This window comes from Hyla sarda, chromosome 8, assembly GCF_029499605.1.
Source record: "Hyla sarda isolate aHylSar1 chromosome 8, aHylSar1.hap1, whole genome shotgun sequence".
NCBI classification, from domain to species: Eukaryota; Metazoa; Chordata; class Amphibia; order Anura; family Hylidae; genus Hyla; species Hyla sarda.
Genome location: NC_079196.1, coordinates 127,749,161 through 127,775,592, shown reverse-complemented (window position 1 = coordinate 127,775,592; position 26,432 = coordinate 127,749,161). Strand labels below are relative to the sequence as shown.

General features: G+C 43.7%; 1 protein-coding gene across 5 annotated transcripts in view; it reads right to left on the bottom strand.

Annotated features, from left to right (window-relative positions):
• HIBCH (3-hydroxyisobutyryl-CoA hydrolase) overlaps positions 1–26,432 on the bottom strand; it is a 392,003-nt gene that overhangs the window by 94,054 nt on the left and 271,517 nt on the right. For 4 of the 5 annotated variants that reach the window (XM_056535961.1, XM_056535964.1, XM_056535963.1 and 1 more), the window contains 2 exons: positions 24,788–24,895; positions 16,602–16,660 (listed from right to left, as the gene is read on the bottom strand). In XM_056535961.1, the coding sequence (XP_056391936.1) occupies positions 16,602–16,660; positions 24,788–24,895 (167 nt within the window). The remainder of the gene's footprint in view (positions 1–16,601; positions 16,661–24,787; positions 24,896–26,432) is intronic. The other variant, XM_056535962.1, reaches the window with a different exon arrangement.

The window sequence follows — 26,432 nt, the reverse complement described above, 5'->3', positions numbered from 1 at the left end:
GGATAGGAGGACGAGATAGGAGGACGGGATAGGGGGACGGGATAGGAGGTTGGGATAGGAGGACGGGATAGGAGGTCGAGATAGGAGGACGGGATAGGAGGTCGGAATAGGAGGTCAGGATAGGAGGTCGGAATAGGAGGACGGGATATGATGACGGGATAGGAGGTCTGGACATGAGGACAGGATATGGGGTTGGGATATGACAACAATATATGAGGACGGGATATGAAGTCAAAAGCTTCCTCCTTTGTTTATTTTCCTCCCCAACAAGGATTAGGAAGGAAAAACCAGGCAACGCTGGGTATTCAGCTAGTATAAATCTATATATATAAAACGCAACGTGTGTGTATGTATGTGTATATATATATGTGTGTATGTTCCAGCATCACGTCCAAACGGCTAAAGATATTAACATGAAACTTGGAAAACATGTTACTTATATGTCAACAACAAACATAGGATAGGTGATTTAACCCTTACTCACCCCCATTTGCCAGTGGTGGGTTTTATGTTTAAAGTCCCATACAAGTCAATGAGAAACATATGTTACTGCATAACTTCCAAACGGCTTGAGATATTTCGATAATACTTGGTCACATGTTAGTTATATGTCCACTTAAAATATAGGATGGTTAATTTAACCTTTAACTACCCCCATGTGTGAGGGTCAGGGTTTTTGTTTAAAGTCCCATGCAAATCAATGGGAAATGTATGTTCCCACATAACTTCCGTACGGCTGGAGATATTTCAATAATACCTGGTACACATATTACGGGTCGGGATAGGAGGTCAGGATAGGAGGTCGGGATAGGAGTACAGGATGGGAGGTTGGGATAGGAGGTCGGGATAGGAGGTCGGGATAGGAGGTCGGGATAGAAGGATGGGATAGGAGGACGGGATAGGAGGACGGGATAGGAGGACGGGATAGGAGGACGGGATAGGAGGTCGGGATAGGAGGACGGGATAGGAGGTCGGGATAGGAGGTCGGGATAGGAGGTCGGGATAGGAGGTCGGGATAGGAGGTCGAGATAGGAGGTCGAGATATGAGGACGGGATAGGAGGTCGTGATAGGAGATCGTGATAGGAGGATGGGATAGGAGGACTGGAAAGGAGGATGGGATAGGAGGACGGGAAAGGAGGACGGGAAAGGAGGACGGGATAGGAGGACGGGATAGGAGGACGGGAAAGGAGGACTGGAAAGGAGGTCGAGATAGGAGGACGGGAAAGGAGGTTGAGATAGGAGGATGGGAAAGGAGGACGGGAAAGGAGGACGGGAAAGGAGGTCGAGATATGAGGACGGGAAAGAAGGACGGGATAGGAGAAGAGGATAGGAGGTCAGGATATGATGACGGGATAGGAGGTCGGGATATGACAACAATATATGAGGACAGGATATGAAGTCAAAAGCTTCCTCCTTTGTTTATTTTCCTCCCCAACTAGGATTAGGAAGGAAAAACCGGGCAACGCTGGGTACTCAGCTAGTATAAAATATAAAACTCAAAAAGTGTGTGTGTGTATGTTCCAGCATCACGTCCAAATGGCTAAAGATATTAACATGAAACTTGGCACACATGTTACTTATATGTCAACAACAAACATAGGATAGGTGATTTAACCCTTACCCATCCCGATTTGCCAGGGGCGGGGTTTATGTTTAAAGTCCCATACAAGTCACTGGGAAATATATGTTACTGCATAACTTCCAAATGGCTGGAGATATTTCCATAATACTTGGTCACATGTTACTTATATGTCCACTTAAAACATAGGATAGTTAATTTAACCCTTAACTATCCCCATTTGTGAGGGTCAGGGCTTTTGCTTAAAGTCCCATGCAAATCAATGGGAAATGTATGTTCCCACATTACTTCCGTACAGCTGGAGATATTTCAATACCTGGTACACATATTACGGGTCGGGATAGGAGGTCAAGATAGGAGGTCGGGATAGGAGGACGGGATAGGAGGTCTGGATAGGAGGTCTGGATAGGAGGTCGGGATAGGAGGTCGGGATAGGAGGTCGGGATAGGAGGACGGGATAGGAGGGCGGGATAGGAAATCAAGATAGGAGGTCGAGATAGGAGCAGGGGATAAGAGGATGGGATAGGAGGTCAAGATAGGAGGTCGAGATAGGAGGTTGGGATAGATGGATTGGATAGGAGGACGGGATAGGAGGTAGGGATTTGAGGTCGGGATTGGAGGTCGAGAAAGGAGGTCTGGATAGGAGGTCGAGATAGGAGGTCGGGATAGGAGGTTGAGATAGGAGGTCGAGATAAGGATAGGAGGACGGGATAGGAGGTAGGGATAGGAGGTCGAGATAGGAGGTCGAGATAGGATGACGGGATAGGAGGACAGGATAGGAGGACAGGATAGGAGGACAGGATAGGTGGATGGGATAGGAGGACATAATAGGAGGTCGGGATAGGAGGTCGGGATAGGAGGTCGGGATAGGAGGACGAGATAGGAGGACGAGATAGGAGGACGAGATAGGAGGACGAGATAGGAGGACGAGATAGGAGGACGGGATAGGAAGTCGGGATAGAAGGTCGAGATAGGAGGACGGGATAGGAGGTCAAGATAGGAGGTCGAGATAGGAGGTCGAGATAGGAGGTCAAAATAGGAGGACGGGAAAGGAGGACGGGATAGGAGATCAGGATAGGAGGTCGAGATAGGAGGTCGAGATAGGAGGTCGAGATAGGAGGACGGGATAGGAGGACGGGATAGGAGGTCAGGATAGGAGGACGGGATAGAACGGGATAGGAGGACGAGATAGGAGGTCGAGATAGGAGGACGGGATAGGAGGAAGGGATAGGAGGGCGGGATAGGAGGTCGGGATAGGAGGGCGGGATAGTTAGGGTAGGTGATTTAACCCTTACTCACCCCAATTGCCAGGGGCGGGGTTTACGTTTAAAGTCCCATACAAGTCTATGGGAAATATATGTTACTGCATAACTTCCAAACGGCTGGAGATATTTCCATAATACTTGGTCACATGTTACTTATATGACCACTTAAAATATAGGAGATAGGAGGTTGAGATAGGAGGTCAGGATAGATGGACGGGATAGGAGGACGGGATAGGAGGACGGGATAAGATGTCGGGATAGGAGGACGGGATAGGAGGTCGGGATATGAGGACGGAATAGGAAGATGGGATAGGAGGTCGAGATAGGAGGTCGGGATAGATAGACGGGATAGGAGGAAAGGATAGGAGGTCGGGATAGGAGGACGGGATAGGAGGATGGGATAGGAGGTCGGGATAGAAGGTTGGGATAGGAGGTCGAGATAGGAGGTCGGGATGTGAGGTCGGGATAGGAGGCCAGGATATGAGGAAGGGATAGGAGGCCAGGATATGAGGTCGGGATAGGAGGACGGGATAGGTCGGGATAGGAGGTCGGGATAGGAGGTCGGGATATCGGGCTGGGATATGACAACAATATATGAGGACAGAAAATGAAGTCAAAAGCTTTCTCCTTTTCCTCCTCAACAAGGATTAGGGAGGAAAAACCAGGAAACGCCGGGTATTCAGCTAGTCTATCTATATCTATAAAACTCAACGTGTGTGTGTGTGTATGTATGTATGTATGTGTGTATGTTCCACAAAAACTTCCAAACGGCTAAAGATATTAACATGAAACTTGGAACACATGTTACTTATATGTCAACAACAAACATAGGATAGGTGATTTAACCCTTACTTACCCCCATTTGCCAGGGGCGGGGTTTATGTTTAACCTCTTCAGGACATAGGGCGTATGGATACGCCCTGCATCCCGAGTCCTTAAGGACCGAGGGCGTATCCATACGCCCGTGGGAATTCCGGCCCCCACCGCTAGCCGGTTGGGGACCGGAGCCGGATGCCTGCTGAAATCGTTCAGCAGGCATCCCGGCATATCGCCCAGGGGGGTCATTATGCCCCCCCATGTCGGCAATCGCCGCAGATCGCTGGACAATTCAGTCCAGCGATTTGCGGCGATTCCGGGTCAATCGGGTCTCCAGTGACCCGATGACCCGGAATTACTGGCTGTTCGGGGCCGTCTCTGACGGCCCCGAACAGCCAGAGCCTGCAGGGGTGAGGTGGCACTGGTGCCACCTCACGATCGCCCTGATTCGTCGGCGGATTACCAGCCGACCAATCAGGGCGCCTGCTGCAGGTGTCACTCCCGCACCCGCTCCGCCCCTCTTCTGGAGGACGTGAGCGGGTGCGGGACGTGCACCCCGGGTGCTGGGGACCCCGATCCCCGGTGCCCCTGTTGGTATCGGGGCCCCAGGAGCAGCTGCGGCGGCGGGACTGACCTGCAGCGTCTGGATCGTTGGAGGTGAGTGACAGCCTCCTGCTGTTGCTTAGCAACAGCTCCCAGCATGCAGAAAGGGCATGCTGGGAGCTGTAGTTATGCAACAGCTGGAGGCAGACCACCACAACTCCCAGCATTCCCTTATGGGCATGCTGGGACTTATGGTTTTGCAACAGCTGGAGGCACATTCTTTCTATGGAAAAGTGTACCTTCAGCTGTTGTATAACTACAACTCCCAGCTTGCACAAACAGCTAAAGTGCATGCTGGGAGTTGTAGTGGTGCATCTGCTGGTTGCATAACTACAACTCCCAGCATGCCCATTGGCTGTCGGTGACTGCTGAGAGTTGTAGTTTTGCAACAGCTGAAGGCACACTGGTTGTGAAACTCAGAGTATTTTTTTACCTAACTCAGTGTTTCACGACCGGTGTGCCTCCAGCTGTTGCAAACTACAACTCTCAGCAGTCACCGTACACCATGCACCGTACATGCTGGGAGTTGTAGTTTTGCAACAGCTGGAGGCACACTGGTTGTGAAACACTGAGTTAGGTCACAAACTCAGTGATACATAACCAGTGTGCCTACAGTTGTTGCAAAACTGCAACTCTCAGCAGTCACCGACAGCCAATGGGCATGCTGGGAGTTGTAGTTATGCAACAGCTGGATGTCCCCCCAATGTGAACGTACAGGGTACACTCACATGGGCGGAGGATTACAGTAAGTATCTGGCTGCAAATTTGAGCTGCCGCAAACTTTCTGCTGCAGCTCAAATTGCCAGCGAGAAACTACTGTGAACCCCCCGCCCGTGTAACTGTACCCTAAAAACACTACACTACACTAACACAAAAAATTAAATAAAAAGTAAAAAACACTACATATACACATACCCCTATACAGCCCCCCTCCCCTCCCCAATAAAAATGAAAAACGTCTGGTACGCCACTGTTTCCAGAACGGAGCCTCCAGCTGTTGCAAAACAACTCCCAGTATTGTCGGACAGCCGTTGACTGTCCAGGCATGCTGGGAGTTTTGTAACAGCTGGAGGCACCCTGTTTGGGAATCACTGGCGTAGAATACCCCTATGTCCACCCCTATGCAATCCCTAATTTAGGCCTCAAATGCGCATGGCGCTCTCACTTTGGAGCCCTGTCGTATTTCAAGGCAACAGTTTAGGGTCACATATGGGGTATCGCCGTACTCGGGAGAAATTGTGTTACAAATTTTGGGGGGTATTTTCTGCTTTTACCCTTTTTAAAAATGTAAAATTTTTGGGAAAACAAGCATTTTATGTAAAAAAAAATATTTTTTTTTTACATATGCAAAAGTCATGAAACACCTGTGGGGTATAAAGGTTCACTTAACCCCTTGTTACGTTCCCCGAGGGGTCTAGTTTCCAAAATGGTATGCCATGTGGGTTTTTTTTTGCTGTCCTGGCACCATAGGGGCTTCCTAAATGCGGCATGCCCCCAGAGAAAAATTTGCGTTCAAAAAGCCAAATGTGACTCCTTCTCTTCCGAGACCTGTAGTGCGCCAGCAGAGCACTTTTCACCCCCATATGGGGTGTTTTCTGAATCGGGAGAAATTGGGCTTCAAATTTTTAGGGGCATTTTCTGCTATTACCCTTTTTAAAAATAAAATTTTTGGGGGAAAACAAGCATTTTAGGTAAATTTTTTTATTTTTTTTTTACATTTGCAAAAGTCGTGAAACACCTGTGGGGTATTAAGGTTCACTTTATCCCATGTTACATTCCCCGAGGGGTCTAGTTTCCAAAATGGTATGCCATGTGTTTTTTTTTTTTTGCTGTTCTGGCACCATAAGGGCTTTCTAAAGGTAACATGCCCCCCAAAAACCATTTCAGAAAAACGTACTCTCCAAAATCCCCTTGTCGCTCCTTCCCTTCTGAGCCCTCTACTGCGCCCGCCGAACACTTTACATAGACATATGAGGTATGTCCTTACTCGAGAGAAATTGGGCTACAAATACAAGTAAAAATTTTGTCCTTTTACCCCTTGTAAAAATTCAAAAATTGGGTCTACAAGAACATGTGAGTGTAAAAAATGAAGATTGTGAATTTTCTCCTTCACTTTGCTGCTATTCGTGTGAAACACCTAAAGGGTTAAAACGCTGACTGAATGTCATTTTGAATACTTTGGGGGGTGTAGTTTTTATAATGGGGTCATTTATGGGGTATTTCTAATATGAAGACCCTTCAAATCCATTTCAAACCTGAACTGGTCCCTGAAAAATACTGAGTTTGAAAATTTTGTGAAAAATCGGAAAATTGCTGCTGACCGTTGAAGCCCTCTGGTGTCTTCCAAAAGTAAAAACACGTCAATTTTATGATGCAAACATAAAGTAGACATATTGTATATGTGAACCAAAAAAAAAATGTATTCGTAATATCCATTTTCCTTACAAGCAGAGAGCTTCAAAGTTAGAAAAATGCTAAATTTTCAAATTTTTCATCAAATTTACGGATTTTTCACCAAGAAAGGATGCAAGTATCGACGAAAATTTACCACTATGTTAAAGTAGAATATGTCACGAAAAAACAATCTCGGAATCAGAATGATAACTAAAAGCATTCCAGAGTTATTAATGTTTAAAGTGACAGTGGTCAGATGTGCAAAAAACGCTCCGGTCCTTAAGGCCAAAATGGGCTCCGTCCTGAAGGGGTTAAAGTCCTATACAAGTCTATGGGAAATATATGTTACTGCATAACTTCCAAACGGCTGGAGATATTTCAATAATACTTGGTCACATGTTACTTATATGTCCACTTAAAATATAGGATAGTTAATTTAACCCTTAACTACTCCCATTTGTGAGGGTCGGGGGTTTTCTTTAAAGTCCCATGCAAATCAATGGGAAATGTATGTTCACACATAACTTCCGTTCGGCTGGAGATATTTCAATACCTGGTACACATATTACAGGTCGGAATATGAGGACGGGATGGGAGGTCGAGATAGGAGGTCGAGATAGGAGGTCAAGATAGGAGGACGGGATGGTCGGGATAGGAGGTCGAGATAGAAGGTCGAGATAGGAGGACGGGATAGGAGGACGGGATAGGAGGTCGGGATAGGAGGTCGGGATAGGAGGTCGGGATAGGAGGTCGGGATAGGAGGTCGAGATAGGAGGACGGGATAGGAGGACGAGATAGGAGGTTGAGATAGGAGGTCGGGATAGGAGGTCAGGATAAGAGGTGGAGATAGGAGGCCGAGATAGGAAGTCGAGATAGGAGGACGGGATAGGAGGACAGGATAGGAGGTCGGGATAGATGGACTGGATAGGAGGATGGGATAGGAGGTCGAGATAGGAGGTCAAGATGTAGGTCGAGATAGGAGGATAGGATAGGAGGACAGGATAGGAGGTCGTGATAAGAGGTCGAGATAGGAGGTCGAGATAGGAGGACGGGATAGGAGGACAGGATAGGAGGTTGGGATAGATGGACTGGATAGGAGGATGGGATAGGAGGTCGAGATAGGAGGTCAAGATGTAGGTCGAGATAGGAGGATAGGATAGGAGGACAGGATAGGAGGTCGGGATAGGAGGTCGTGATAAGAGGTCGAGATAGGAGGTCGAGATAGGAGGACGGGATAGGAGGACGGGATAGAGGACGGGATAGGAGGTCGGGATAGAAGGTCGAGATATGATGACGGGATAGGAGGTCGGGATAGGAGGTCGGGATATGAGGACGGGATATGGGGTTGGGATATGACAACAATATATGAGGACGGGATATAAAGTCAAAAGCTTCCTCCTTTGTTTATTTTCCTCCCCAACAAGGATTAGGAAGGAAAAACAGGGCAACGCCAGGTACTCAGCTAGTATATATATATAATATGGGGGAGATTTATCAAAACCTGTGCAGAGGAAAACTTGCCCAGTTGCCCATAGCAACCAATCAGCTTGCTTCTTTCATTTTCATCAAAGCCTGTGAAAAATCAAAGAAGCAATCTGATTTTTCAAACTTTTCCTCTGCACAGGTTTTAATAAATCTCCCCCAATGTGTGTGTGTGTATGTGTGTATGTTACAGCATAACGTCCAAACGGCTAAAGATATTAACATGAATTTTGGCACACATGTTACTTATATGTCAACAACAAACATAGGACAGGTAATTTTAACCCTTACTCACCCCATTTGCCAGGGTCTGGGTTTTTGTTTAAAGTCCCATACAAGTCTATGGGAAAAATATGTTACTGCATAACTTCCAAACGGCTGGAGATATTTTGATAATACTTGGTCACATGTTACTTATATGTCCACTTAAAATTGAGGATAGTTAATTTAACCCTTAACTGCCCACATTTGTGAGGGTCTGGGTTTTCTTTTAAAGTCCCATGTAAATCAATGGGAAAAGTATGTTCCCACATAACTTCCGTACGGCTGGAGATATTTCAATACCTGGTACACATATTATGGGTCGGGATATGGAAACGATATGAGGTCGAGGTAGGAGGTTGAGATAGGAGGACGCGACAAGAGGATGGGATAGGAGGTCGGTATAGGAGGCCGGGATAGGAGGTCGAGATATGAGGACGGGAAAGGAGGATGGGATAGGAGGTCGGGATAGGAGGTTGGGATATGAGGACGGGAAATGAGGATGGGATAGGAAGTCGGGATAGGAGGTCGGGATACGAGGACGGGATAGGAGGTCAAGATAGGAGGACGTGATAGGAAGTCGCGATAGGAGGGCGGGATAGGAGGTTGTGATAGGAGGTTGACATAGGAGGTTGAAATAGGACAGAATAGGAGGACGGGAAAGGAGTTCGGGATAGGAGGTCAGGATAGGAGGTTGAGATATGAGGACGGGATAGGAGGTCGAGATAGAAGGACGGGATAGGAGGACGGGATATGAGGATGGGATAGGAAATCGGAATAGGAGGTCGAGATAGGACAGGAGAGGAGGACGGAATAGGAGGACGGGATAGGAGGTCGGGATATGAGGTCGGCTTAGGAGGTCGGGATTGGAGGTGGAGATAGGAGGACTGGATATGAGGAAGGGATAGGAAGGCGGGATAGGAGGTCGAGATAGAAGGACGGGATAGGAAGTCGGAATAGGAGGTCGAGATAGGAGGACTGTTGCTTGAGAAAAGAAAAGATGTTCTGCAGCGGTGCTGCCCTTCTGAGATCAAATTTTAAATATGATAAAAAGTATTCACATTTATTGTGCATACATCTAAAAACAGACAAGCAAGACACAGGTTAAAAAGCTGTCTACATACAGGTGTACAGGTAACAGTTAAATATTGAACAAAATGAAAAAAATGGGCGCCAAAGGGAAGGGTTAGGGACCGCCCAGGGGGCGTAACATAAGAGGTTTTAATAGATCTTCTATGAAGGTTTGTATAAAGAGATTACGTGTGTTAAAATAAATGCATAAAATAAACTGTTTAGTTATGATATTGGTTTGATGTTAAAAATGTGAACTTGATTTCAGGTTTAGTTCGCGCTGATGATTAAAAAAAAAATGCAGCGACCAATAGCAGGTCTCAAAGTTTCTGACGTCATTCTTTCTTTCTCTTTTTTTTCTTCTCCTATGTAGAGAGTTGGCAGATTGTGACGGGGGTTTTTACGAAATAAATGGGGGCGGGATGGCTTTTTAGCCAATCCAAAGAGTTCCTAGAGATTGTTGGCCAATCAGGAAATTGCCGGTTCAGATACATCTATCTAAGCAGCAGAATAGCAGCTCGAATAAGAGTGGTCAATCAAAAGATACCGGCTTTGAAGTGTATGGCCAATCAGGAGGATGCCGGCGAGAAGGCGTATAGCTACTATGTTCAATGTAGGATGCGATTCTGGCCAATCACAGGCTTGCCGGAGTTACAGCGCTAGTTTCACATATCCAAAAGAGATCTATGTGGCCAATGAGATATGGTAGTATACAGTATAGGGTTTACGTATTGATACGTATTAAAGTGGCGGCCAATCGGATGTGGTTTAGAGATAGGTTTTTGACTAATCAGCGGGGAGCCCCCAGAAACTCGATGTAATGGTCTACCTTCTGGAATGCAGAAGCATTCTAGAATGTAGACCACATAATTAGCTTTACATGTCATCAGGGATTTTATTTGAAAAGTCTCCACTGTTGTTTTTGATGTAAATTCTTTTCATCGATTTATTATAATGTCACAGCATTTGCAGTTTGCGGAGAAACAGCGGAAAGAACCTGTTATGGGGTGTCTCAAAAAAGTGGATCTTGAGGGGCCATTTTTCAGTTTACTTGGAGACAGAATATTTTTGAGGGATGTATTTTTTCGGAAGGTAATTTGTGGGTGTGGAGGTAGGATACCCTTTAGAAAGGGGTCCATAAGAAGGATGCTCCAGTGTGTTTGGAGTATCTGTTTGATAGTTTAGTGATCCGTGGAGTACGTGGTAAGAAAACTGTACAAATGTTTATTGATTGCAGATGTATTTGTTATTGGATTGATGTCCTTGGGAAGGAGTCAGGTTTTTTGGTCCAACTGGCTTAGCTTTAAGTTTTTTGTTTTTGATGATGGATAGCTCTTTGCCTTGAATCTATTATCCAGGATTTTGCTCTGGTTTTTTAAATCTGTTTGTGTTGTACAATTACGGCAAATCCATTTGTATTGCCTGTATGGAATGTTTTGGTCCATTTATTGAAGTGACAGCTGGAGTAGTCGATGTAACTATTTCCATCAACGGCCTTGAAGAAAGTTTTGGTTTTCATGTGGTTATGGACCAAAAAACCAGCCTCCTGCCCAAGGACATCAATCCGATAACAAATACATCTGCAATCAATGAACATTCGTACAATTTTCTTACAATGTACTCCACGGATCACAAAACTATCAAAAAGATACTCCAAACACACTGGAGCATCCTTCTTATGGACCCTTTTCTAAAGGATATCCTACCTCCACACCCACAAATTACCTTGACAAAAAATACATCCCTCAAAAATATTCTGGCTCCAAGCAACCTGAAAAACAGCCCCTCAAGATCCACTTTTTTGAGCAACCCCATAACAGGTTCTTTCTGCTGTTGATCCACAAACTGCAAATGCTGTGACATTATAAAAAATTGACAAAAATAATTTACATCAAAAACAACAGGGGAGACTTTTCAAATAAAATCCCTGATGACATGTAAAACAAATTATGTGGTCTACCTTCTGGAATGCTCCTGCGGGATCCAATACGTGGGACACACCACACAGATGTTCAGCACCAGATTGAATAAGCACCGATTTAACGTAAAAAATGGATATCAGCTTCACAGTATATCCCGCCATGCCGCTTTTGTAGACGACTGTAAATTCTCCGACTTTTCCATAACACCAATTGAACATATCCCTTCTGGTTCCCACCGACTGTACACCCAATTATGCAGAAGGGAAAATTTTTGGATACTCAAGCTTAAAACTTTAACACCTTCAGGTTTTAATGAATATATCGAACACACAACGTAAATACTCCTAAAGTATAACTTCAAAAATATCCATAACATCGAGTTTCTAGCGGCTCCCCGCTGATTGGTCAAAAACCTATCTCTAAACCACATCCGATTGGCCACCACTTCAATACATAAACCCCATACTGTATACTACCATATCTCATTGTCCACATAGATCTATTTTGGATATGTGAAACTAGCGCTGTTACTCCGGCAAGCCTGTGATTGGCCAGAATCGCATCCTTCATTGAACATAGTAACTACACGCCTTCTCGCCGGCATTCTCCTGATTGGCCATACGCATTGAAGCTGGTATCTTCTGATTGGCAACTCTTATTCGAGCTGCTATTCTGCTGCTTAGATAGATGTATCTGAACCGGCAATTTCCTGATTGGCCAACGCTCTCCAGGAACTCTTTGGATTGGCTAAAAAGCCATCCCGCCCACATTTATTTTGAAAAAACCCTGGCACAATCTGAGACCTGCTAATGGTCGCTGCTTTTTTTAACCATTAGTGCGAACTAAACCTGAAATCAAGTTCACATTTTTAACATCAAACCAATTTCATAACTAAACAGTTTATTTTATACATTTATTTTAAAGGGGTTCTCCGGTGCTTACACATCTTTTCCCCTATCCAAAGGATAGGGGATAGGATGCCTGATCGCGGGAGTCTGGCCGCTGGGGACCCCCGGGATCATGCACGCAGCACCCCGTTTGTAATCAGTCCCCGGAGCATGTTCGCTCGGGGACTGATTACAGACGACCACTGGGCCGGCGGCGTGTGACGTCACGCCTCCGCCCCCGTGTGACGTCACGCTCCGCCCCTCAATGCAAGCCTACGGGAGGGGGCATGACAGCTCCCATAGGCTTGCATTGAGGGGCGGAGCGTAACATCACACGCCGCCGGCCCGGTGGTCGCCTCTAATCAGTCCCGGAGCGAACACGCTCCGGGGACTGATTACAAACAGGGTGCCGCGTGCATGATCCCGGGGGTCCCCAGGGGCGGGACTCCCGCGATCAGGCATCTTATCCCCTAACCTTTGGATAGGGGAAAAGATGTGTAAGCACCGGAGAACCCCTTTAACACACGTAATCTCTTTATACAAACCTTCATAGAAGATCTATTAAAACCTCTTATGTTACGCCCCCTGGGTGGTCCCTGACCCTTCCCTTTGGTGCCCATTTTTTTCATTTTGTTCAGTATTTAACTGTTACCTGTACACCTGTATGTAGACAGCTTTTTAACCTGCAATTGAGAAAGGGGTAACATAACCCCGAAACACGTCTTGCTTGTCTGTTTTTAGATGTATTCACAATAAATGTGAATACTTTTTATCATACCAAACTCTATTTAAAAATTGATCTCAGAAGGGCAGTGCCGATGCAGAACTTCTTTTCTCAAGCAACATTTCCCCTGCCAATCACCACAGGAGGCGTTCGGGCAAGTTCCTGCAGGCTGCAGCCCAAGATCTCCCGTCTGACCCCACACGGAGGGGTGACACGCCTGTTCCAAGAGTCCCCCAGGGGAGCGCACATCACACGGGGGTAAAAGTGGGCTACTACACCCACGGAATCACACGAGCCGCTGTCCTCTCCTTGTTTTCTCTTAAATTTTTTTACATTATAGGAGGATGGGATAGGAGGTCGGGATAGGAGGACGGGATAGGAGGACGGGATAGGAGGACGGGATAGGAGGACGAGATATGGGGTTGGGATATGACAACAATATATGAGGATGGGATATGAAGTCAAAAGCTTCCCCTGTTGATTTTCCTCCACAAAAAGGATTAGGAAGGAAAAACTGAGCAATGCCGGGTACTCAGCTAGTTGCATATAAAATTCTAAACACTTAAGAAATGTAAAAGAAAAAAAAATTCTTAGCCCATTAGATATAATAATTTGTTTTCGTGGTACATTTTATGGTAAAATGAAAGTTGTCATTATAAAGTACAATTGGTTGCGCAAAAAATAAGTTTTCATATGGGTTTGTAGATGAAAAATACATATATATAGCTCTTAAAAGGCAAGGAGGAAAAAATAAAATCTTAAAAATGAAAGTTGGCTGTGTCTTTAAGGTCAAAATGTCCTTAACCCATCCAGGACTTAAATGGGCACTGTCAGATACAAAAACTTTAGGTCTTGAAATTGCTTTCATTAGAAGATTTTCATACTGAAAAAGCCAGTCAAACAACTGCCCCCCTGCCTGCTTGGACACATACTAGTCCTGCTGTGTCCATGCGTCATGGACACACTTCCTTGATTGACAGCTGTGAGTGCAGGGCTCACGGCTGGAGGAAAAATCCTCCCAATGTCAGCTTGTGTCCCGCTACTGTCAGTGAGGTTGTAGTTTTGCTAATGCTAGGGGAGAAGACAGCATACTGAGGGAGGGGGCGGAGCCCTGCACAGTGAGGCAACGCCCCCTCCCTTTGAGAGGAATTCAGACTAGTGAGCTAAATTAAAAGTGTAATACATAAATAAATAAAGGTGCTAGACACATAAAAATTAGATGTACATGGTCAGGATTAGATACTAAGTGATATATTTAAAAAAAAAAAATGTTGTTGGGTCTGACGGGTAAGCTTTAAGGATGCGAGGGCGTACCTGTATCTGTATGCCCTGAACGTTTCCTTTCACTGCCGATAACCAGAATGGATGCCTGCTGAAATCGTTCAGCAGGCATCCTGTGCCAACACCTGGGGACCCCATGTCGGAGATCAATTCAGACCGGCGATTTGCGGTGATTTCGGGTCACACGGGTCTCCAGTGGCCCGGAAAATAAGGGTGATCGGTGCTGTCCGAGAGAGTACCGCTCACCCTGAAATGATAGGAGTGAGGTGGCAGGGGTGCCACCCATCCTATCCCTGCTATTGGTTGGTCAGAAGCGGCCGACCAATAGCAGATCAGAGGCGGGGGGTTAAAGTTCCCCTGCTCTGTCCACTCATGGGTGTCCGGGCAGAGCAGGGGGGGAACGGTAGAAGCAGCGGGTGGTGGCGGCTTACCCGTTCAGGTGGCGGAGGCAGCGGCGATCCAGGAAATCCAGGTGGTAAGTGGCCTCTGAAAGATCTGGAGGATCACAGTTTGGAGATCACTGCACAATGATCTCTAAACTGTGGCCTTCCAGATCTTGCAAATCTACAACTCCCAGCATGCCCAGACAGCCATTTGCTGTCTGGGCATGCTGGGATTTGTAGTTTTGCAAGATCTGGAGGGCCAAAGTTTGGAGATCACTGTGCAGTGGTCTCAAAACTGTGGTCCTCCAGCTGTTGCTTAACTAAAACTCCCAGCATGCCCTTCGGCTATCAGTACATGCTGGGAGTTGTCGTTTTGCAACAGCTGGAGGCACACTGGTTGGAAAAGACTGAGTTAGGTAACAGAACCTAACTCAAGGTTTTGCAACCAGTGTGCCTTCAGCTGTTGCAAAACTACAACTCCCGGCATGTCTGTCAGTGCATGCTGAGGGTTGTGGTTTTGCAACAGCTGGAGGTTTGGGCACCCTCTTGCCCCCCCCCCCCCCATATGAATGTACAGTATACATTCAGACAGGCGGGTTTACAGTGAGTTTCCCGCTACAAGTTTGAGCTGCGTAAAATTTTCCCCGGCAGCTCAAACTCCCAGCGGGAAACTGGCTGTGAACCCCCGCCCGTGTGTACGTACCCTAAAAACACTACACCATACATACACAAAATAAAAAGTAAAACACTAAATATACACACCCTTGCACAGTAACCCTCCCCCCCCCCCCATAAATATTAAAAACGCCACATACGGCACTGCTTCCAAAACACGACACTGTTTGCAAAACAACAACTCCCAGCATTGCCGGACAGCCACTGACTGTCCAGGCATGCTGGGAGTTTTGCAACAGCTGGAGACACCCTGTTTCGGAAACACTGCCGTAGGGTAGTGGAGGCAAGTGCCATGCTTGTATCTGGGTCCATCCCTATGCAAATCCCTAATTTAGGCCTCAAATGCGCATGGCACTCTCTCACTTCAGAGCCCTGTCGTATTTCAAGGCAACAGTTTAGGGCCACATATGGGGTATTTTCATATTCGGGAGAAATTGGGGTCTTTTTTTCCTTTTACCCCATATGAAAAAGGAAAAGTTGGGTGTACACCAGCATGTTAGTGTAAACATTTTTACTAAATAATAAATTTGTAACGCTTTACCTCCACATATAACATATTTTCTTACTCAGAAGAAATTAGTAAGAAAATATGTCATATGTGGAGATAAAGTGCTCTGCGGGCACACTACAGGGCTCAGAAGAAGAATTGGGCTTTTGTAGAGAGAAGGCCATGTGCGTTTACAAAGCCCCCATGCTGCCAGAACAGTGGACTCCCCCACATGTGACCCCACTTTGGAAACTACACCCCTCATGGAACTTAAAGCGTGCAGTGAGCATTTACATGTGTCTGACAGATTTTTTTGAACAGTGGTCCGTGAAAATGAAAAATGGTATTTTTCACTTGCACAGCCCACTGTCCCAAAGATCTGTTAAATGCCAGTGGGGTGTACATGCTCAGGAGTGTTACTACCAGAAAACTACATTAAAACTAGTATATGTATAATCAGACAAAGTGTAATTTGCTAAAACTTGAATACCCATTAACAGCAAATAAATAAATTCTAATAGTTAACATTTTACGACGTTACAATTGGTTTACATGTTTTTACATTTTACTAATACAGCACTGTTTTGGTGTTCAGTTCATGACTGATACCAAGTTCTATGAATATATAATAAACAAACAATGGTTATTCCTGCATCAGTAAAAACTATTTGGCATTGATATATTTAGGATATATTTGGAAAATGTATTTTTAATTATCATTAATAAGGTTTTAGGCCATGAAACCATACTCTGATATAGCATTTTGTTACCTGTTTATTTTGTCCAAATGTTCAGCAAGAATAAATGGCTTATCTTCACCGGCAGTACTCTGTCCATAAAAACAGATATGCTATATTCAGTTTTTTCTAAAAGATAACTTCTTAAAAGATTATTTTAAATCAAATACAAAACTTAAATAATATTTATATGTTCTATAAAATGCATGTGTTAAAAGTATTTACTCTCTAAATTTACTAACACTAAACAAATACACCATAACTTTCTATTTCTAAAAGTTTCAAACATGGAGCTGTATGGTGCTACTTCTCCTTGTAGTGCTTTTTACTTTCTCCTTTGCTTTTGGTATTTGGAATTGATTGCTATATTTCAGTAGGACTGTACATGTTGCATACAATGGTGCATATATTTCCTGGGCAATGAGAATCCTCAACCATTGTATGTATAACTAACCTGTCATGGAATACATATATGATTAATATCTTACTGGTGATCATATGTGTATTTTTTCAAAGAGCCCATCTTAAAGAGTATCTATAAAATATGAACATTTTAATATTTTATCGTCATACGCATGTGGGATCAGGCAGATATCTAATTGTTCACAGGGCACTTCAAAAGAAGGAGATATCAGCCTGTGGCTGGGGATTCTGAGTTCTCCGCCCCTCCACCGCCTGCGCCCTAAGGGAGCTGCTTGAGCTGCCTTATGTAAGCACCAGGCCTGAACATGACTGTGCCATTCAATGGACACGGTTTTCCTGGATGGGAAATGTAACAAATTCTCAGCCACAGTCTCCAGGATCTGCTGTCAATAGATAAAAGGAAGGTGTGTGAGCAACCCATTAATAAAAATGCCATATCCCACAATTCTTTAATATGGGGTCAAGAAAGTATGTTTGCAGCCCCTATCTTATACAGATGAATTCTCCATAAAAGGACCTTTAAAAGGAGTCCTCACATGATCCTCTTGTATGAATCCCTGCCTGAACTGTACCCACTGGGGAAATCTTACGTAATATTGAAAAACTATGTGGGTGCCAGGTCAGTGAAGGACGATAAAGACATTTTCCTATTTCTTGGGCATTATGTATGGCTGGGAGGGGCAATCTATTTCTCCTCCCTGTTCAGCCCAGAGTCTGAACGTAAAGGTGTCTCCTTCCCACAATAAAGTATAAAACTGCTGACCTAAGGGGGCTAGGGGTGCTTGCATGGGGAACAAGATCTAATTTTGGATGTCAGATGCTATTTTCGACCAGATCCCATGGAATAGAACTCTGTACTTTTTGCAAGTAAGGCTTCTAGATTTCTGTGTGGTGAAAACTTTGTCTTGTTAATATCTGACTTTATATGTACTGTGAATATCTTTGTTTCATAATAAATCATTAATTTATTAAGTCATTCATTTATATTGTTCTTGAGAAGACCTGAGTTGTAGTTCTAAATTTACATACCTGTTCGGCTATATTATAGATTTGGATTTGTTTTTTTCCTGTTTTGATAAACTACTGGGTATAGTAGAAGTCACAGGGGGGTACACACTTAAAATATAACTTTTAATCAGACACGTTCTAAAAGCATAGGCCCCACAACAGAATTAAGCCAGTATGGTAATTGGACACCAGATCTGTGATATGCAATACAGACAGTGTATGGATGAGGTGTGTATTGTATAGAGGGATAGGGTCTAGAAGAGCAGGGTACACAATTATTTGGTCACCCTAGTAATCCCTGTCGGGGAGATGTGGTGAGGTCTACCCCTGCTCCCACAGGGACCGTCGGAGCACTCGCCCTAGAAAGGGCGACCCCTGCCCCGATCTACCCCTTCGACTACACCCTAGAAATCCCTAGTAGTAAATAATAGCCCTTGTTCTGGTGTAACCGACGCGTTTCAACCACATCGGTGGGTTCATCAGGGGTTAACCAGGCAAGATGCAGTACAAGGATAAATATTATCAAAAATTAAACTAATTACAAAAATAGAGAGATGTAAATAGTAGGGAAAAAGCGGAACCGTGAGCGCACATATAGCTAGAGCACCTATGCGGTTTATGCAGTAATGGTGCTAACACTTATGCTTATATTGACCTGGTGACAATGTTGCCCTCAGGTGGCTACTCACGGTTACCAACGCTGCCGCAGTGGCGGTATCCCTAGGTGCACTGCCACAGTGGTGGGCAGTGCCTTCAGCCGATCGGTGTCCTGGCTTGCCTGCCGCGGACGCCCATGCTGTATTTATGTGTGTCTGAAGCGAAAAACGCGCGCGCACACTAGCCGCCGCGCGTCACTTCCGGTCATGACGTCTAACTTCCGGTGACGCGTCTCTGGGCGCTGAGCGTCGCTCGTTGCTAGGCAGCGCTCAGGATGAGAGCGCAGCGCTGTCAGCAACTAGTAGAAGCAAGTTTTTAAGCCGGGAATAACGGACAATTGGACCTTATATACAAGGTGCGGAGTGACGGATAACTCATATCGCGAATAGAATCGTGAATAAGTAACTAAGTTAGAGGACCTCAGTACCTCCATATGAGCAGAGTGTCAATGGGACAACCGCATTATTAGGAGGGGAAAGGATGGTTGCTACATATGATGACAGGGGGGGGGGGTTATGAAAAGAGCAGATAATTTAGAATGAGAAATAATAAATCAATAAAAATGGAAACATATTGGAGATGTGTAACTGAGGTATAGACCTCACAGAGAGAGGGGGGGGGGGGGAAGGGAAGGGGGCGCTACTGGTGAGATTACTCCAAAAAGCAGGCATAACTCAAGGCCTCATTTAATCCACCAGGAGACTGTGTCTGTAGGGAGAAAATCCACCGGGTTTCCTTTTGGAGGATCAACCTATCCCAGTCTCCTCCTCTGGTGGGAGGTCTAACAAGTTCTATCCCCACAAATCTCAGGTTTTGGGCGTCCCCGCCATGTTGGCCATTGATGTGCCGAGCTAGTGGCTTGTCGGCCAAATTAATGATGTCTCTCAAGTGCTCGCCAACTCTCCTCCTAAACTCCCTGATTGTCTTGCCAACATATTCCATACCACAGCTACAGGTGGCTTTGTAAACAATCCCCTTACTCCGGCAGTTGATAAAGTCACGTATGGAATAAATCTGCCCAGTATTGGTGCTAGAGAATGTTTTAGTCACTTCAATATGTTTACAAGCAATGCATCCGCTGCAATGGAAGCACCCTTTAATCTGCCTATTCAACCAAGTGCCTTGTGCCTGAGGTGGCACATAGTGGCTATTCACAAGCCTGTCTCTCAGACTACGGCCCTTTCTGAAAGAAATCTGAGGATAAAGTCCCAAAACGTCCTTCAGGTCAGGGTCCATCCTCAAAATCTCCCAGTGTTTGCTGAGAATACATCTAACATCTTGTGCTCCCCCATCATAGGTAGCCACCAATCTAATGAGATTATCTGAGTTTAAATCCCGGGGTTTGGGTACAAGCAGACTAGCTCTGTCTACCTTCCTTGTTTCTTGGTATGCTTTTCGTAGAACCCAATCCGGGTAACCTCTGGCCTGAAAGCGCTGCCTCAAATCAGCAGCTTGGCTCATGAACTCAGATTGGGATGAACAATTCCTCTTCATCCTCAAATATTGCCCCTTAGGGATGCCTCGTTTTAATGGTACCGGGTGAAAACTGCGCCATTCCAACAAAGAGTTGGTCGCAGTGGCCTTACGGTATACAGTAGTCTGTAAAGTACCCCTGGCGTCCTTCTTAATAAGGACATCAAGAAAGGGTAACTCGTTGTGTGCCAGTTCAAAGGTAAATTTGAGGCCTACTGCGTTGTTGTTAAGGGCATCTACAAAGAGTGTAAAGTCATCACGGGTACCATTCCATATGACGAAGATGTCGTCAATATACCGTGCCCATAGCCCAACCTGCTCCGTACTGGGTATAGTAGATTATACTTGGAAATAGTATATTTGTCAGAACACGTTGGGTTAAACGGTTCTGGCAGTTCTCTCTGTTTTGGTTTGGGCTATGCCCCGCTGCCTCTCCTGCCCCGCTCTCACAGTTGGGACACTATATCACCGCTCATTCACGCTGCTGTCATTCCCACTCTCTCAGTGCTGCCCCCGCAGGGCTGCAGACTTTTCTCATTTACCAAGCATACAAAGATTCAGAAAATCTGTGTCCCCTGCTGAGAGTGGAGGAAGAGATCAGCAGTCATGAGCAGCAAGCCTGCGGGGATGAGGAACACTATGACCCCGCGGTGAGAACAGAGATTGGGGCAGTAGAGGCAGAGGGGATAGCGCAAACTGTGTCTCCCCCAGCTCTTATGAACACGCCCTTTTATAATCACAGGAATTGTAATTTACAACCAGGATGCCTCTATCTGTTGCTTAATTACAACTCACATCACAAGAGTTGTAGTTTAGAACCAGGGTGCTTCCAGATGTTGCTAAACTACAACTCCCATCACGGGAATTGTAGTTTAGGAAAAGGGTGCCTCCAGCTGTTGCTAAATTACAACTCACACGATGGGATTTGTAGTTTAGGAACAGCAAGACTCCAGCTGGTGCTTAACTAGAGGCTTGCTGTTGTTAAATTACAAATCCCATCATTCCCAGACAGCCAAAGGCTAAGAATGATGGGGGGGTGGGGGTGTAGTTTAGCAACAGCTGGAGGCTCCCTGTTTGGAAACCCTGCTTTATGTGCGTTCTCCCCAGAGGAGGGCACCATAAATGTACTAACCAATTTTTTTTGTGTTTTTTTTTCTTCTTATTTCAGATCCGTGCATCCTGTGGACTACTTTGGATTCGGTGGACTACTTTGTTGACCTGCATTTTTTTTTTTGATTACTATTAAGAAAATGGTTAACGAGGTCTTGTGGGGGAGTTTTTTTTGGAATAAAAGTTTTTAAAACAAGTTTTATTTATTTACTTTACAGGCTTAGTAGTGGAAGCTGTCTTATAGATGGAGTGAATTACTAAGCTGGGGCTTAGGGTTAGCCCAATTACAGCAATTGCTAACCTCCAATTATTATCCCTGTACCCACCGCAACAGGAGTGACAGAAAGAGCCAGTACCAATAGGCCCAGAGCGCTATAATGGCACTCCTAGGCTATAACAGGCTGGTGTTATTTAGACTGGGGAGGGCCAGTAACAATGGTCCTCGCCCACCCTGGTAAAGTCAGGCTGTTGCTGTTTGGTTGTTATCTGGCTGAGAATAAAAATAGGGGGAACCACACATTTTTTTAAATTTAATTATTTATGCAAAAAAACGTGTGGGGTTATCAATATTTTCACTCTCAGCCAGATACCAACCAAGCAGCAACAGCCTGACGCTTCCAAGGTGGGTAAGGACCATTGTTACTGGTCCTCCCCAGCCTAAGTAATGTCCGCCTATTATCGCCTAAGCCCAGAAGTGCCATTTTTTACACTCCGGTGCTGCTGGTATCGGCTCTTTCCGACAACCCTGTGGTGGTAGGTACTGGGGTAATTATTGAGGGTTAGCGCTAGCTGTAATTGGGGCTAACACTAAGCCTTAGCTTATAGATGGACTCCATCTATAAGACAGCTTCCACTACTAAGCCTAGTAATGTAAATTAAAAGTAAAAAAAAACATGTTTTAAAAACTTTTATTTAAAAAAAAAACACTTCCCCACAAGCCCTCATTAACCATTTTATTAATATTTAACAAAAAAATTAAACCTGGGTCATACACGGATCTGAAATGAGAGGGAAAGAAAAATAAATAATAGGTTAATACATTTAGTGGAAAAAAAGTGGTAAAAAAAATATGTAAAAACATGTGGTGTTCTAAAGTGGTTTATTGCTTTTTGCTTATGTGAGCCAAATTTATCAACCACCTGTGATAGTATGATAAATATGCCACACATAAGCAAAACTAAAGCAAAAAAAAAAAAAAACTTCAGAACTCACTTACCAAAGCAACAATGATAATTGTCCCCCATAGTGATTTTATAGATAGCCCTAACGCCCACTCATGTCGGTTCATGACAGTACAGATGTTCCTATTGTAACTACTTGGATAACACATATCACTACAGTAATAAATAAAATTTGGCATTTTATTCTTTTTTTTTGGGGGGGGGGGTGCAACTTTTGTTTGTATGTAGAGCAGTACTGAGTGTAAGCTGTAAATCATGCACTGGGCTGAGATCTTACACCCACTACAAATTCCTTTAGTCTTAGTGCATCTCTCTTTTTACTTCAGTCTATTTTCTACTACTCTGCATCCTCTTTCTCTTTTCCCACATCTTTCATTACACTTGAATCGGCAGATGTAACATGTACATCTCAAAATGGGTCTTATGTTTCCTACTAAATATATTTCCAAAGGTGATACTGACATGACATTTTTACAAGATGATATAACAACCTAGGTAAACAATACATACAAAGAAACTCAGAAATTAAGTTACATTATGTATAATAATGTGAAATAACATGGGGAAAAGTATTGCACACACTTACTGATTTGAAATACTTTGTACAAAAGCCTTTGGTAATAACTGTTTTAAGATCCCTCCTGTGTGGAGAAACTATTTGCATGCATTTACTTTGGTGTGATTTCGCCCAATTCTTTCATACAGTTTTCCAATCTTAAAGGTTCCGTGAATCTCTTCTATAAACCATGATCTTCATTCTTTTTATAGCTTTTTCAATGGGAGTTAAGTCAGGTGACTAGGAAGACCATTCTAGCCAGATTTATTTTCATCTTTTCATATTTCATCTTCACCTAACTGGTAGATGGCAGCAGATTTTTGTCAAGAAAGTCTTGGTAAATTTGCCCATTCATCCTTCCTTCAATTATGTGATGTTTGTCAGTACCATTTGGTGAAAAGCAGCCCACATCATGAGGTTCCCACCTTCACACTTTACTATTGGTTTGATGTTTTTAGGGTGATGTGCAGTGCCATTTCTCCTGCAAACATGGTGTGTATTATGGCATCCAAACAGTTGCTCTCTGATCACACTATATTCTCCCAATATTTAACTGGCTTTTCCAAATGTTGTGCAGAAAACTTTAAACAAGATTCAGCAATGGAGTCTTACGTAGGGAGTGTTCATACGGGCCATGGCAGCGAAGTGCACTACTTACTGTTTTCTTTGAGACAACAGTACCTGTTAATGCCAAGTTTTTTAAAGCTCTCCACAAGTGATCCTTTGCTCTAGGACAACTGTTTTCATTCCTCTGTCAGAAATCTTTTGAGGAGGCAAATTTATGGTGAAATTATTGTCTTTCCATTTTCTTATTATGGCCCCAACAGTGCTCACTGGAACATTCAGAAGCTTAGAAATGTGCCTGTAACCAATGCCATGGTTATGTTTTGCCACAATTAAGTTGCAAAGGTCTTGGGAAAGCTCTCTGCTTTTAGCCATCATTAAATGTGTCTAGTGCAATCAAACCTTTTTTAAGGTTATCAGTTGGGACTGAATCAACTTATTAATTTGCATGGAAAATTGGCTGGATTGCGTTTAAATTACTAAAAGATTTCAGCTGTTCTCTTGGCTTTCAATGCTTTATTAGCACCTCCTTTTCTTCATGGGTAAATACTTTTTCCCTGTGTCATTTTGAATTATAATAAATAATTTCTAAGCTAATATATATATATATATATATATATATATATATTTCTATATGTATATGGATTACTGGGTTGTTAACAAAATATGGTCAAAAAAATCATGTCAATAACACCTTTGGAAATGTATTTAGTGAGAAAATGGTGACATGTTCAATTATTTTACCCACTGTATATCTTGGAATGGACTGATAATTGGAGAAAAAGGCATTTCATATTCGCAAATGACAATGACTATTTAGGCATAATAGACACCCCGATATCCTGCTATGAACATTAGTTTCACTCTTTTAGTGGATTTGTTCAAACAAAAATAAAATGAAACCTCCTATGACCTCTGTGTGTCACCACATGACAAGAATGTGCTTGAAGGTGGCTGTCTGGTTGTGTGGTAGAATTCAATAGCTAAGCCAACTTCCTTTTTATGTCTCTGCCGTAATGGATAAGGCTGGCTTAGCCTTAGCCCCCTTTAAACACATCATTAGTCATCAGTTGATAACAATAAAAACAAGTACCCGATACTGTTAGTAAGACATCTTTTCAACTTACTTAAGGTAGTCAATTTCATTTTAAAACACATTAAAACAACTTTTCACCTGGCTGGACAGCCCCTGTGAATCAATCTATTTCTGCAACGTTTTCTAGCATTCATTACTAAATATACTGTACCTCTTTGTCATAGGCATCAAGTACATCACAGATGTTTTCTTTGGATGGACTTTTCAAAGATTGAAGGTCTTTTTCTAGGGATGGGATCTTTAAAAGAAAACACAGTGGCTAAAAATAGATAAGCAAAATAATTGTGTATTTTGAAAATATAAATTTCTATTCTGTAATGATAACAGTATTTTTAAAAGGGAATGAAGGCCGTGCAGCACTATTTTAGGAAAAACCCATTCAACACATATGGTTCCCCCATCCCTCCCACTAAGTAATGATACACCTGCGTTTTAGTATTCTTGGGTGGATGGCAACATAAGATAGTGGGACTTTACATACATCAATTTTTAAAGGCCAAGCATACCTCTGCAAGCGTGTTTTTTCATTCTTGCTTTTTAATTTATAGTGCAAAAACATTTACTTATACAAATGTTACATAATATGTAAGCTTAAAAAAAAAAAAAAGACAAAAGACCATCAAGTTCAACCTAAATCCCTACTGTATTGATCCCCCAAAAAAGCCATGAGGTTGCTGCCAATTGCCCCATGACAGAAGAAGCATTCCTTCTCAACTCCAATATGGCAGAATAAGTCCCTGGTTTAAAGGAGATCTGTAGTATACAGTTTTTATGATCCCCTGTACCCGGGCTGCAAAGAGAAGCAAAACAAACTTTAACTCACCTTCCAATGTTCCACCGTTGTGCCGTTATCGATGTATAGGTCCTCAGCCGGTGACAGGCTGAGCGCACTGTCATGTAAGGAGCCTGGACCTCCGCCTTCTCCCTGCTGCCTGGGCTCCTTACATGACCTCCTTTAATGTTCTATCCCCGTATATCTAGTATCTATAACTTGTAATATTATGTTTTTCAAGAAAAAACATCCAGGCTCACATTGAACTTGTTTATTAAGTCAGACATCACAACATGATCTGGCAGATCATAGTCTCACTGATTTTAAAGGAAATAAAAAAAAATTCCCCATCTGTGATGATAGTAAAACCTTCTTTCCTCTAAATGTAGAAGACGCCACCTTGTCATAGTTTACGGCCTAGGTATTAAAAAAGATCCCTAGAAAGATATCTGTACTGTCCATTCATATATTTTTACATTGTGATAAAATTGACCCTAAGACGTCTTTTCTCCAAACTAAATAACCCCAAGCTTGATAACCTGTCTTAGTACTACAATCAACCGATACAGTTAAATATCTTTGCCGCCCTCCTCTGCACCCTCTCCAGTTGAGCCATATCCTTTTTATATACAGGTGCTCAAAACTAGACATAATATTCCATGTGGTCTGACTAATTATTTATACAGAGGCAAACCTATGTTCCTGCCATGAGTCTCTTCTTGGCTATCTTGATACATCACTATCACTGACAATTCGATACACTTGTGTCAATTAGCTAGTTATGCCAGAAAAATCCAAATTCACATTGAGCTAAAAACATACATTTATTAGTTTCCATAGCAATCAAATACAAATCAAGAATAGAAAAATTATGAAATACATAGAAAAAGGTTCTCCTATGATAAACACCTGTACATCCCAACGCGTTTCCCCGTGTATCCTATAATATACAGCGGTTCATCAGGGGATCACAACAACAGTAATGCAATATAGAAATGCACATAAAAAAAAGGAGGGAGGGATG